This window comes from Aspergillus oryzae, chromosome 4 (assembly GCF_000184455.2).
Source record: "Aspergillus oryzae RIB40 DNA, chromosome 4".
In the NCBI taxonomy this organism is placed as follows: domain Eukaryota; kingdom Fungi; phylum Ascomycota; class Eurotiomycetes; order Eurotiales; family Aspergillaceae; genus Aspergillus; species Aspergillus oryzae.
Window position 1 is genome coordinate 2,838,405 of NC_036438.1, and position 13,948 is coordinate 2,852,352.

The 13,948-nt window shown below is 48.9% G+C and overlaps 5 protein-coding genes across 5 annotated transcripts; 3 read left to right on the forward strand and 2 right to left on the reverse strand.

The window, feature by feature from the left end:
• Window positions 1–210: 210 nt before the first annotated feature.
• Window positions 211–1,583, forward strand: AO090102000626 (putative mitochondrial DNA replication protein (Yhm2); the record flags this gene model as incomplete). Its single annotated transcript, XM_001822721.3, has 6 exons — window positions 211–289; window positions 345–369; window positions 448–466; window positions 527–623; window positions 692–1,364; window positions 1,529–1,583. 6 exons carry the CDS (start codon window positions 211–213, stop codon window positions 1,581–1,583), a joined length of 948 nt encoding a protein of 315 aa, XP_001822773.1.
• Window positions 1,584–2,553: 970 nt separating this feature from the next.
• Window positions 2,554–4,160, reverse strand: AO090102000625 (ubiquinol--cytochrome-c reductase subunit 2; the record flags this gene model as incomplete). The annotated part of the gene is made up of 4 exons (XM_001822720.3): window positions 2,554–2,649; window positions 2,719–3,578; window positions 3,636–3,810; window positions 3,897–4,160. 4 exons carry the CDS (start codon window positions 4,158–4,160, stop codon window positions 2,554–2,556), a joined length of 1,395 nt encoding a protein of 464 aa, XP_001822772.1.
• Window positions 4,161–4,633: 473 nt separating this feature from the next.
• AO090102000624 (putative DNA directed RNA polymerase III subunit Rpc82) lies at window positions 4,634–6,842 on the forward strand (the record flags this gene model as incomplete). The annotated part of the gene is made up of 4 exons (XM_001822719.1): window positions 4,634–4,645; window positions 4,700–4,756; window positions 4,866–5,747; window positions 5,832–6,842. The coding sequence occupies 4 exons, from the start codon at window positions 4,634–4,636 to the stop codon at window positions 6,840–6,842; spliced, it is 1,962 nt and encodes a 653-aa protein (XP_001822771.1).
• A 689-nt stretch (window positions 6,843–7,531) lies between these two features.
• On the reverse strand, window positions 7,532–9,834 carry AO090102000623 (phosphate-sensing transcription factor PHO4; the record flags this gene model as incomplete). The annotated part of the gene is made up of 3 exons (XM_001822718.3): window positions 7,532–8,058; window positions 8,125–9,160; window positions 9,235–9,834. 3 exons carry the CDS (start codon window positions 9,832–9,834, stop codon window positions 7,532–7,534), a joined length of 2,163 nt encoding a protein of 720 aa, XP_001822770.1.
• A 2,731-nt stretch (window positions 9,835–12,565) lies between these two features.
• AO090102000622 (uncharacterized protein) lies at window positions 12,566–13,834 on the forward strand (the record flags this gene model as incomplete). The annotated part of the gene is made up of 2 exons (XM_001822717.3): window positions 12,566–13,307; window positions 13,371–13,834. The coding sequence occupies 2 exons, from the start codon at window positions 12,566–12,568 to the stop codon at window positions 13,832–13,834; spliced, it is 1,206 nt and encodes a 401-aa protein (XP_001822769.3).
• Between the last annotated feature and the right edge of the window lie 114 nt (window positions 13,835–13,948).

Genomic DNA, 13,948 nt, shown 5'->3' on the forward strand with positions numbered 1-13,948 from the left:
ACTTTATCGGCTATTTAGATCGCCCCCTCCCCGGTCCTCCAGTGTACACCTTTCAAGGACTATTCCGAGCGTTTGGAGTTCGATTGAAAGCGATCGTCCCCCCTTGACTTCTCCATTGCAAACAACAACCGACTTCTTCTGATCCCTTAGGCGACGAAGCCCCCAGCATCCCTTGGTCAGGGCCCCTTTCAGCGCTTCCCAAGGTTAGAGATGTCTACTACTACAGCTGAGATGGCCCCTGCCGGCCGTAAGCTCGAGAAGAAGCCCGTCAAGTTTAGCAATCTGCTGCGTAGGTATCGCCCAGCATTATAGAGAATGCCATGGTTCTGATAGTCTTTGTGCAGTTGGTGCAGGATTGAATATGTTCGAGTAAGTAATGCGGCCTACAGTCTATGTCCACCATGAAGGTGAAAAGGGAGACGTCTTGAGTACTGACATAATTACTAGGGTCACCACTTTGGGACAGGTATCATATTTTTGGTATACCCAACAAAATCCGGTGATCTTCTGCTAATGTATAGTTTAGCCGCTGGAAGTGATCAAGACGACCATGGCCGCCAATCGAGGCGACAGTTTCGCCAGCGCTATGGGTCGGATATGGGGTCGTGGCGGGATCCTCGGTTGTAAGTAGCCTTCTTGTCCGCTATCCGAGTAGCGTGACTGCAGTCTCTGACATGGGATGTCTGTGCAGATTATCAAGGTCTCATTCCGTGGGCCTGGATTGAGGCCTCCACCAAAGGCGCTGTCCTCCTTTTCGTCGCGTCCGAGGCAGAATTCCGTGCCAAGGTGCTCGGCGCGCCAGACTTCCTCGCTGGTATCTCAGGAGGTATGGCGGGTGGTATTGCCCAGGCATATGCCACTATGGGCTTCTGCACCTGTATGAAGACGGTCGAGATTACCAAGCACAAGATGGCTGCCCAGGGTGTAAAGCCTCCAAGCACCTTCGCGACATTCATGGACATCTACCGCAAGGAAGGCATCCGTGGTATCAACCGCGGTGTGAATGCGGTCGCTATCCGTCAAACTACGAACTGGGGCTCTCGTTTCGGTCTTTCTCGTCTCGCAGAATCAGCAATTCGCAAGGTGACCAACAAGGATGAAGGACAAAAACTGAGTGCGATGGAGAAGGTCTTAGCCTCCGGCCTCGGTGGTGGTCTCTCTGCTTGGAACCAGCCTATTGAAGTCATTCGCGTGGAGATGCAGAGTAAGAAGGACGACCCCAACCGGCCTAAGAACTTGACCGTTGGCAAAACCTTCAAGTACATCTACGAGACCAACGGTCTTAAGGGTCTTTACCGTGGAGTTACTCCCCGTATAGGCCTAGGAATCTGGCAGACAGTCTGCATGGTGGCTCTTGGTGACATGTGAGTTGACCATACCCCTGGGTGTTTAGGACTGGGTGTACTTTTCGGGCCAAGGTTACCGTGCCCCGAAAGCACTGGTTTTCTGGTTACCATGTCCCCGATCTTCATGTGATAGCCGAGGAGCGGAGTTTGGCTAACCCATGGGTCTCTGTCGTACCGAATAGGGCCAAGGAAGCAGTCGAAAAACTGACGGGCGATCAAGTCACCGCTAAGCACTAGTGAAGGTTTGAGATACCCTTCTACTATGCACGGCTCGGGAGTGACTGGGCAATTGAGTCTCCGATTTAAACACGGATCGGGTGGAATTACCATCAATCACATGCGTGGATAACTGAGTAGTGAACTTTGGGCCCGTGCTATTTGGGGTTCATATTTCCGTCTATAATAATGTCTATGGGTAGTAATCCGCACTGATGTGGTAGTTCCGCCTCCAAAGGGTTCTCAATCGATTTCTAATCTTTCGCATATGTATATTCTATGTTTATGGTGTTTTCGAGTTGAAGCCGAAGATCACCAGTTATGCAGTAGTCTACTTCGCCCAACCAGGGAAATCCCGAAGTTTCGCGTTGTAAATATTTGATGATGGTAATAAAGGATGTTATGAGTACCCAATTAGAAGGTAATACCAGCTACCATGATGGTGTGATCCCCTGTTGTAAGTGAATTGTACCCCATTCGACCCTTATGCTAGTAGTTAACTGACCGCTCGCAGAGTAGGGAATAAGCACCACCCGATGTATGGATGCACTACTACTATTACATTGACGGGGAGGATGTCTTTTCAATGGTTAAATTGTGATCTAGTTCTACTAGTATTGCCTAGAATGCCCATCTCTATGTATGTACTCCCTAAATATCGGCACGATAGATAATCGACTGTATGTTTTAGGTTTATATTGATTTCCGTAGCTTTCCATATCATTACGATGAAGTCAAACACCGCCACGGCAGCCCAAGGACGTAAAATATGCCCCATTAAACACATGAGAGGATAACTCTAGAATCCGGAATAGAGCACATAAACCCATACTACACCGCAATGTGAAGAGTATTGGATAAGGTACAATTGTATTACAGTCACACAACTACAACCACGTCACAAAGAAAATATCTGCGAAGACTGATCTAGACACATGAGAAGGGGGTGACGCTTTTTTGCAAAGACAGTCTAATATGTATTGTATACACTTTAAACGGTCAGACCAAGGTCCTCGCCGTAAGGGAGCTGGAAGAGGTCTCCAACGGAGGCGACGGAGGCCTTGTCAGAGAGGAAGTTCTTTGCGGCCTGTGAAATAGAATCAGCTATCTTCCTGTTTTCAAAGATACCAACGCAGAATAAATATGATGTACTTACATCCGTAACCTGGGCCTCCGTAACGGCGTCGATGCTTTGAGCGATTTCGCCGATCTGGTAAGGCTTGCCGCCGCTGAGAAGAGCAGAGCCAGTGGCCTCAAGGCCGGTCTCGAGGCTCTGAGCCGACTCAAGAGCACGGAACTTCGCCAGAGCGATTGCCTTTTTGATGTCTTCGCTAGCAACTTCGCCGGCGGCAACCTTCTTGAGGGCATCCACAGCATTCTTGCTGGCTGAAGCAACATGATCGGCCTTACCAGAAAGCGAAATAGTGAAGAGGCCAGCATCAGAGTAGGTGTGGCTCTTGGTAGAGGCACGGACCTGGGAGAAGCCCTGAGTAGCCTGAGCCAGGAGGGAGAAGCCAGGAGTCCACTTGATAGTGGACTCACCACCAAGGAGGGCAGCAAGAACAGAAGCTTCAGGCTTGTGGCCAGAGGTGCCGAAAGCAGCGGAGCCAGGGAATGCAATGACAACAGCGTTGCCGGCTTTGGAAGAGACACGCTGCTCACCGCCATGGTACTTGGAAGTGGCGCCGGGACGGAGCTGGTACTGACTGGAGCTGCCAGAGCTGGGGAGTTCCTTGAAGAACTGGCCAACCCACTTGGACAGTTCAGCAGAGTTTGAGCCACTGCCTACAAGCGCAATGTTGGACTTGGCATAAGCCTGCTGGGCGAACTCGGCGAGGGCTTCAGCCGAAAGGTATTTCTCAATAGGAGTAGTGGTGGAAGGGGTGATGCTCTCCCCCAGGCCACGGTGGAAAGCCAGGGAGTGGGCAGCATCGACAGCCTGCTGCTCAGGATTGGCGGCAAGGGCTTGTTGTCTGAGTTTGAGGTGCTTGATGACGACCTCATTCAATTCGTGGGCTGGTGAACCTGGTTAGCCCATCTATCGAAGCTGACATGACCACTTTGTCGACATACCTGCAAACTTCGACTGAGAAGCAACCTCTGCGAGAAGTTCGGCAAAGTAAGGAAGATCGTTCGAGAGGAACTTGGCCTTGAGGACAACATTTTCACGCGAGTGTGTCGAAGAAACTTCACCGCCGAGCAGTTCAACCTCCCGGTTGATCCGCAACGCCGACCGTTTGAGTGTGGACTATCAATTGATCAAAATCTTGTCAAATCCCATCTCGCATAGTGATGCGAAGCCAGTAAAAATGGGCATTGAGAGTAGGAGCTAACCTTGAAGGCAAATTGTTCGAGAGCATCGGAGAACCCAGGGAATGGCTGGTAACGGGGGCCGGCCTTTGCAACCAACGCCAGGGTTGCTGTAGGACCGGCTACTTCTCTATTGGCGAGCTTCACGCCAGCAGCCTCGGTGACATCGTACTGGAGGCCTGGGGTCGCAGCAGAGGCCATGCTTCGACGGCTGTTGATGCCGGCAGCAGAGCACTGCTTCTGGACCGCACGGGGCGCATTTCGGCTGAAAGTAGACCGCGACAGCATTATCGCATGTGCGGAATATAAAATATGTGAGGAGGAAGATAGGAAGCCGAGGAGCTCGACAGCAATTGGGGGGGTGGAGTGAAAGGGAGAGCAGAAGAGTGCTTCTGACTGTCGTTGGGCGGGTTGGAAACGATGTCTGAAAAGCTTCAAGATGCCGGAGCCTTGATTACTTTCTCTCTGATTGGCTAGAATGGCGAGTGCGGGCGGAACCGGCTTTTCCTCCTCCTCCGTGTCAGCTGATGTCACATGATGCATGGCTGCACGTGAGCCCCGGCAAAAGCATTGCGATAAGAGAAAAAAAAAGTAGGACAAAGAGGGGGAAAAGGTAGCTTGTGTCGATTGCTCTGCAACCAGTTTGCGCTTCCGTTATCTATTAGTTGGTCGATACTAATTCCCTATGAATATCCCGCGGTGACCGCTGTTTCCTTCTAGAGAATTGAAGCTGGCAAATTCTCTAGAAGTCTTAAGCTAATATGACTTCCCAAGTATGCGACTGTTCCATCTACATGAGTCTCACGCGTTAACCTGATGAATGGCAGTATGCTGGAGAGCTCTGTACGCTCCTTGTCGAAGATAACTTTGGGGAACTGTTTGCGGTATGTTTGGATTTGGACACCCATCGACTACTTTTCAACCCATGCCCGGAATCTTGATGCGGAGCGAAAAGCATGATGTGGCTGACTCTAATCTACCTCGCGGACACAGCGCATTTTCTCGACATTAAATCGCTATGATCGACTTTCCTTTTCCCGGCTGAAATTCTACTCCCGTCTCTCCAACGCCCAGCTTCGTCATGGCCTCGCTGCTATGATTCAGCAACACCTTGTCTACCACTACACGTCCTATGATGACGGCATTACGTACTACGAACCCAACATGCAATCCGCATACTATCTTGTCCGATCCGGGAAGATCTTGGAGCTTATAGAACATCGATTGGGAAAATATGCCGCCACTGTTATGTCGACCATCATGTTTCTTGGCCATGCGCAAGTTGGCTATCTCGAAACCCTTCCGGCTCTGAGACCTTCGAACTCCGACGTGAATAGAGCTAGTGAGGAGCGTGGTGGAATCCATGAAACTGAAGAGTACCACGGAGAGGAAGCACGCCAGGAAACTGAGGAACATAGGGAAACTGAAGGCCGACCGAATGGGCTCAATAGTGATTATACTTCTAGTGAACGTCCAGCTCTTCTTCACCCGACTTTGAAAGCATTGGCAGGACATGGTTACATACTACGTGTCAGGGATGCTCAATTCCAAAGCTATGCTGACAACGCTTTGGATGCCGAGCGCACAATTAAGTCAAGACCAGACATTAAAGCCCTTAAGGGAAAAAAACTAGACGAAGCAGTTACCGAGGGGACGCTCGAATTGCTCAAAGAACGGTTGGACGGAGACCTCACTCGTGGGTTGATGTTTAATGGAGTGCCCCGAGGAGCTAAACGAAGGCATACCACTGGAGCTACCGAGGCATCTAATAAAAAGGCGCGAGTTGACTATGCTGCTGTCGATGAGGATGAGGACGGTGGAGAAGAAAACGAGTGGTCAGACGATGACTTTGGTGAAGATACAATACCTATGGAGGTAGGTCTTCCCTTTCCTTAAGCTTTCAGGTCCCCGTTCCGGCGGTTGTTCTTTCAAAGGAGAAACTGATGGAACGGTGCTTAGTCCGGCATCACTGTACGCATAAATTATGAGAAATTGGACGTCGCTCTCCGGAACCGCCGTTTTTTGGAACTTGCAGAGCGGGACTCCTCTCCCGTGACAGCCGAAGTTTACGAAAGTCTCCTACGACGTATCGAATACCAGACAGCGAAATGTCGAGATACCACTGAAATCCCTCGCGAGGGAGAGGAGGGCGAACATTATTCTGTGCCAGTTCCTCTAAGAGCAGTGGTAGAGGATGTCGACCTGTTTCTGGACCTAGCAGGATCAGTTGGTCCCATGGAGGTCTCTCAGCCTATAAACAGGCGCGGCAAGCGACCGTTGGAAGAAACCACGAACGGTGCAGCCCATGATGGGACCAACGGGGGGCAATCAGATGGAAATCGTACCTACGAAGTCGACCAGCATCTCTGCCTTCTAGCTCAACCACCTTATAGCCTCACCTCCAAACGTATGGTTTCGGGTCTAATTACCTGGACTGTCGAGTTCCGCCACTTGGCACGCAAACTTCGTCATCTTGAATTGGAACGTATTATCGAAGCGAGATATGGCGATGTTGCATTACGGGTTGTCCGTGTACTCCATGACAAGGGCAAACTAGATGAGAAACGTCTACAGGAAATCAGCCTTCTTCCATTCAAAGACCTACGCCAGGTTCTCGCCAGCATGCAGACTGGCGGATTCGTCGACTTACAAGAAGTGCCGCGAGACGCACTGCGACAGCCTTCAAAAACTATTTTTCTCTGGTTCTACGACCCCGATCGCGTCGGTAATAGTGTCTTGGAGGATACGTACAAGGCAATGTCTCGATGTTTGCAGCGCCTGCGGTTCGAGCGGAGTCGGCTGAAAGAATTTCTTGAGAAGACAGAGCGAAGCGATGTTAAGGGCAATGAGGAGCGATACCTGTCTGAAGCAGAACTAACCCTACTCGGACAATGGAGGGCGAAAGAGGCACTCTTGCTGGGAGAAGTAGCCCGGTTAGACGAAATGGTGGCCGTGATAAGGGACTACTAAGGCACTGAAAACCGTAATGAGCAATGAAATATCAAGTTTTCACATTTGCATGTGCATTCATATGGGCTGAACGGTTAGTGCTGTACAGATTAGCTTCATAAGGGCCAGCCTCTCCCGGTTGACGCTCGTATATTTTAAGATTGATTGTAGGACCAGGCTGCTTCATTATCAATCAGACCAAGACATTATACCTGGAGTTGTAGGATACCTGGTGATACATATCGTATAATAATACTGGTCTCCATACAGAAATAGAGGATGTGAGAAGCGGTCTACTAGCCCTGATAATTCAAATAGAATAGGAACAAGAAACGATATAGAGCTGATTTCAAGTCAATGGTGACTTGCCGAAGCGGTGTTAATATTAACATAGTAAGACAGGATAGTAATGATGCGAAGGCTTGAGGCTAGAACCAAGAATGAAGAATAGAAAAACCACGACCACCCCAGATCACCATTGAAGAACCAAACCAAAGACCAAACCAAAAGCGCAAAGAAAAGGCCTCCCAGGTGTCAAGTCTAGATCAAAATTCCATACCATTTTATACATTGAAAATCCAATCCAACTCTTTCCGGTCACCGTCTAACAGTTTCCCGATTTCTGCTGTCGTAAAGCATGTCACATTAAACAGGTGCCTCTAGGCAAAAGACCATTCGGTTCAAATCACTACGATGTCTCCATCGTAAGACTATGCAGGGCCATTCGTTGCAGGGCTTGTAAGCACACCTACAACCTCGCCGGGCTTTTCCAATTGCTCATTTTCAGGGCTAACTGAGTCGCCGTCGTGGGCTTGAGAAGTCTCTTTCTCGCCTAGCCGAGCCTCAGCAGCCTCTAGCTTGCCCTTCGTTTCCTCGAGTTCCTTCTTCAATGCTTTAATATAATCAATGGCCATTTCCACAGTGCTGGCCTTACTGATCTGCTGATTGCTGGGTTTCTCTTTTTCCTTTTCACTGCCTTTCAGACTGCAAGGCGTAGCATCTTTCGCATTTTTCATGTTGACAAACTCAGCGGGAATTAGAGCTTCAATTTCCTTGAGCGCATTATTAATGCGATTACGTCGGCCTTGCTCTGCAAGCTTATGGTTCGTCCGCTTGGAGCTCAAATTTTCGGCTAACGCTTCAGGATAGGATACGCCAGGGAGAAGGGTTCCATCCAAAATATGCTGGTAGTTCGATTTGGAGGCTAGATATAAGGCCGATGTCTCACTTGATATACCTGCTAAACGAGATGAAGTCAGTTTAGATGATTACATTAATCAATGAATCTTGGTTTTTCACTTACATTCTCCTCGGACCAATGGTTGTATGCTAGGACTTATTTTAGGGCGTAGATTCGGACTGGGTTGAGATGAGCTAAGACTCTGTCGCTTTCTACCCAATGGCCCTAGTTTGGGTGTGTCTGATTTCTTGCCTACCGGCCCGCTAGGAGAAGGCATAGCGACGGTGCGCGGGCTAGGAGCTACTGAACCTGGGGTACGCTCAGCCAAGGGAGTCGGTTTGGGTTCTAGAGCTGGGGTGATCACGGATGCTGCATCCGTACGACCATTTCGCAGGGAGGTGTCTATGCGGGCCACTTGCGATTGGGAGAAGTGGGTAGTAGGAGTAGCTGCTTCTGGGAGAATAACATCCTCCATTATATCATCCTGTGACTCAGACGACACAGGGCCTGACGCTTGGCCGATTGCGGCTGGACTATGCTGCGGCCGCTGAATGCGCATCAACATAGCCGGAGTCGCAGGCTCGTTGGTTTGCGATTGCGCCGCCTGAGGAGCAATCGCGGGAGACCTCCGAGCAGTGGGTAGAGCTGGGGGCGGCATCAGGGGTTCAGACAGGGGTTCAGGGGAGACGGAATCCTGGCCAGAACTCTCATTGCTTCCATATCGCAGCCCGCTACCAGTGGAGGGCTGTGACCTCGGGCCACCTTGATGTTGGCTGAAGCCGTTCAATACCTCATCCGAGTTGATTTGCAGGAGTGACTTCTTGCGTGTCTGAGGCCGCACCGAAGGAGATTGTTGTTTTTTGGCCCTAGCGGAAAATGTTTTGGTGTTTGATGGTCGGCGTCGGTGGTGTTTCCGAATCAAGCCAGGTGAATTAGGGGACGACGAAACAGGAATGGAACTGTCGATGGGTGAATTCACAAAACCCATGTCCGAGACATGACCGGAATGAAACGGATAGCCGGTTGAATTCGCATTCTGGGCCTCGAGAGCGGGGGAGGTTAGAGGGGTAAAGTACTGGCCAGGAATTGTATACTCTGGCAGCCGGAATTGGGTCTCCAGTGGGGTCATGGCGGGAGACACCAAGGGGGTGTAGAGCGCCTGTAATGGAGGGAGGGAGCATTAGCCATGCACATATTGAAGTGGGGTTGTGGCAGGTTGACTGTTTCGCTTACCTGCTCCTCATTTATGCGAGCGTACCGGTCGTACATGTCATGATTCTCATCCACACGTTGCGGGTATGTGGCCGCGCTTCCTTGCATTTCAATACTATTAGGAGTCGGAGGTATCACTGGCTGGCCGTTAGGTACGTAAGGCTGGGAAGTTGGTTGCGAATGATGGACATGATGATGGTGTGACTGCTCCTGCGGCTGCTGCAATTGCTGGTGATTAAAGATTTGGGGATGTGGAGGTTTCTGGGCATAGAACGCCGGAGTCACCGGGGCATCGGAGAAAGGCGCTGGAATAGAGCCGTGCGACTGGCTTTGGTGAACTTGACTGGAGAGCTCAATGGGAAAATCGCCCATCATGCGGTCATACGACGATGATTGAGGGGCCACCGCATCGGTCTCCATACGCATAAGCTGTTCCTGGCCCGAAGGAGCAGTTGAGGTAGGCATCGACACGGAATGAGCGATAGAACGAGGAGGGTGCTGGTCGGATGGCCCGTGCCCCTCCATGTCGGGGAAATGCATTCCAAATTCAAGGAAGTTGGAGAATTCATCGTCGCCGGGGGCGGTAATATCCGGCCAGGAAAGTGAGTTGTCCTGCTCCATGGCGGAACTCATCTACCGTATCTCTTTTCTTCTTCTTGATTTTCTTCTTGTTGTTTTTTTGGTTCGTTTGTTTCTCTCTGTGTTGAAGATTGGCTAACTCCACTGCCCCGAAGCCTTTCTCCTTTTCTGTAGTCTGTAACGCAGCGTCGCCGAACGAAAACCAAGATTCACGATGAGGACTGCAACTCGGGAGTAATTTTGAGGGAAGAGTTTAGCAAAACGATAGGACAGAGCAAGATTAAGACTTCGGGGGATTGAAGCAAAAGATATTGAAAATGGTAATAAAACGAGATGAGTGATGGAGCGTCAGCTCAACAAGATCGACTGGCAGACATGGCGACCGTGGGAAGACAAGATGAATAGAATCCCAAACGTCGATTAACGGCAGAAGACAAAATTAATGAGAGCAGGATATAGATCTAGTGGGGACAAGACGATGAAAGAGCAAGCGAGAGTAGAGTTGAACACGAGCTGAATAGACCGATCGGGCAAGCGACAACATATGGGAAGTCAGTTTTGTTAGTTTATTTCGTTACCTCGTGAGTGAGTTAAGTAAGTAGGTTAAGTCAGACCAGTCCTGGAAGGTGGTTCTGTGCCGACGGGCGGAGATATAGAAATTAACGTCGATGGGTTTAGTTCGATAAGGTACGCTAGGCAAAAAAATGAAAAATACAAGGTACATACATCGGTAACACTGTACAGTACTTGTAGTATAGGTACATACTAGTATATTTATACCTACCTATTTTTTAGAATCATTCTTGTCTCTATCAGTATGTATGTATGTATATATGAATAAGTAACTTCTTTCTGGTTTACATCTTCGGTCTTTCTTTCTCTCTCTCTCTCTCTCTCTCTCTCTCTGTCTCTCTCTCTCTCTCTCTCTCTGTCTCTCTCTCTCTCTCTGTGTGTGTGTGTGTGTGTGTGTATGTGAGAGAAAAGCCCAGGCTATGTAAAAAAAAAAAAAAGGTTAAAAGGATGGAGGAAAACAGTAGGGAAAAAAAAGGGTTGTACTGTGTATGTACGGAACACTTCTAGTACCTAGTACGCACTACTACTAAATACGGAGTAACTCCTTTCAAGGAACTAAACCAATTAAAGAAGGTAATTAATCATGATTGGACGGGAAGAGAAGAGGAGAAATCATTTATACAGTTGGAACTTATTTACTCCGTATGTATTTTGTTATCGATAAGAATTCTAGGAGAGAGAAGATTCATTCAGATAATATATATACTTCCTCGATACATCCCTTAAGCACAATGATAGCAAATAAATTGTACGCCTTGGCCTTGCGTGATGTAGACCCTCAAAAGGTATTACATACATACTTAGGGGGAGCGAGACTTGATCTAAATTGTTTCCCGGTCCAACCATGGACGTCGATGGGTCCGTTGGAAAAGAGACTACTCTTTAGGCCTCAATCGAAAGAGCCAACCGGAAACGTTCTCAGTTACCTAGTGGCAAACTCAGTCTGGAGAGAGGGAAGTTCTCTCCGTATTGAATTGGGGGTCCCAGGTTTGAAACGATCAAGAACACTTTCCTTTCATGCCATTTATACGATACGATCTGGGAAGACGTACATATCATGGTCCAGGACTACCTATCGTCATATGACTTTTTGACTGTATTATTCGAGTGTCATTTATCAACCTTTGTTCAAAGAAACATTTCGCTCAAACTACTTCTTTCAAAGAGTGAGGGGACGCGGCAGTTGCGCTTCTGGATTAAATTTCATGATTCGGAAATTCCACTAGACAGAGAAAAAATTTACTTTTATGGTTAAACTTTTGTGGAATGATGAAACTGCAGTAGTCAACCGCATCCCTTGTATGGTAGTCAGTAGTTAGCAGTTACATCCTTCAGGTTCGAAATGTACCGAACTAGTAGTGCTTATGTATATATATATACACACACTTTGGCAGTTGTCACCCCAAGCCAGAAAACGGGAGATGTCAAAAGAAAAGAAAGGAAAAACTACAGATCAAAAACCAATTAACAACGGATAAATTGGCTGTTTTTCCTCTTTTCTTTTTCTATTTTTTCTTTTTCTTTTTCTTTTTCTTTTTTTTTTTTTTTTTATTCTTCTCTCTAATTTAGTATGAAACGGAGGAGATTCCCCCGACACCGATGCTCTCTAGCGTCGTAGTCTAGAATTACAGGGTAAAGGTGGTTTACTGTGGTTCGCTTCAAGTGACTTATGCAACTAATGGTTAGTCTAACTACCCTCCAGGCTCCCGACTAGCCTAATAGCTTCGGTAGCCCGTGGAATGTTCGACTAGTAAGAAGGAGGAAGCATCGGCAGTACCCTAACTAGTATGCGAATGACTAATGATAAGAACATTGTTACCTGCGCTACCAAACCAGCCCTCCCCACCCAAGTCTCTTGCTACTACGATGGTTCTCATTCTGCGAATGAAAGAGTAGTAGCTGATAGTGCGTATGTATAGAGCCGTTGGCTTGACCATGTAGCTAGCATACTACCTACCTACGTGCCTACTGGATACTGGACATTTTGTTACCAATGCGGGGTTCGGGTTGCTGGAGGGGTCGTGACTTTAACAACGTGACATGACATGACATAACATAACATGGACATTGCATTCAACAAACAACGTCGCATCACCGCGCATCACCTCGGCCAAAACTGTCGTCTTCTTCATGTTTCTGCCGTCCTTCTCCATATACATGCCGGGGACCTTGTATAAGTTCTCCTCACCTGTTACCTACCATGAGACCGCCTGTCCCGGATATCGCGTTGCGGAGGGCCCGCAAGTCCTCCATCGAACAGCAGTGGATCGCCCCCCGCGATACTGCCCCGGCGACCTTCTTCCTGGCCCGCAGTCGTGATCACGATGCGGAGGAGGAGCTCTCTCCCGATGAGTCGGTCCCTCCAAGGGAAAGTATGTATGGTGTACAAAGCCTCGAAGAAGCCATCCACGATGCCAATCTCCTTACCTCTGAGTGCGAGCCCTATCTTTCGGGTGGAAACCCTGATTCCACGACTCCGATCGAACCGCAACAACAGCCGCCTCCCCGCGATCATCTAGATAATGGTGAAAACGGGGCTACCTCGTGGCCTCGCCGCAAGTCGACTCTTAAACCAAGCGATTTACTCAATGCTAGCAAATTGGAAATTTCTTTACCATCTTCCGATCGCACTTCCCCCCGACCATTGACGCCGTCGAATCTCAGCAACCCGGAAGACCCATCATTTTCTCTCCCTAGCAGCCCCAAGTCATTCTCAAATCAGTCCCTGAGGCATCTTGATGACATCTCGATCACCGATGATGTAAGCAGTGAGGTTGTCGCTTCAGGAGAAGAAGATAACGATTTCCCGACACCGTCCAATATATGCCTTGATAGCGCATCTCAGTTGGTAATGCCAAGCATTAGGATGCCCAGTCGAAGACCTTTTACAGAGCGGGGAAAGTCACTGGGCCGTTTGAAAGTGCTAATCGCGGGTGCTCCTGGTAAGTATGGATCAGGTTAGGAATAGATCACTGGAATATTTGCTAAGTTCAACCTGTACCTAGGCACTGGGAAAACCTCTCTCATCAAATCCATCGTTCAAGCTTGCGAAGATATCGTTCACGTTGACCCCTTTCCCTCCCTGCCCCCCTCGAAATCGTCCCGCTCACCTGGTTCTTCATCCCGACCCTTTCAGACACGCAGCATTTCATCTGTCACGGAAATTTACGCTAGCACTAAACCATATCCCGTATGGTGGTCAGACTTAGAAGACTCGCGTGTTTTGCGAAGACGACGGAGCATGGGTGATGTAGTCCTTGAGCGCAATCTCTGTTTCGTTGATCCTCAGCCCAACGAGTTGGACTGTGCAGCGCAAACTGACATCGTCGTACAATATATCCGTCAACAGCTGCTCCGAGCGATGACGTCCCTAAACTCGGCCAATCATGATTTCCAGAGTATGCTCGCGGGTAACGGCGGTGCCCAGGTTGACGCTGTCTTATACCTCATCTCCGAGAGTACGCGATGAGCCTCCCTTTTTGCTCTGTTCTGATTTGCCGGGCTCACGTCTTTTCAGATACCCTTTCTACAGATATCGAATCTATCCGAAAGCTATGCGACTGGACGAACGTCATTCCCGTCG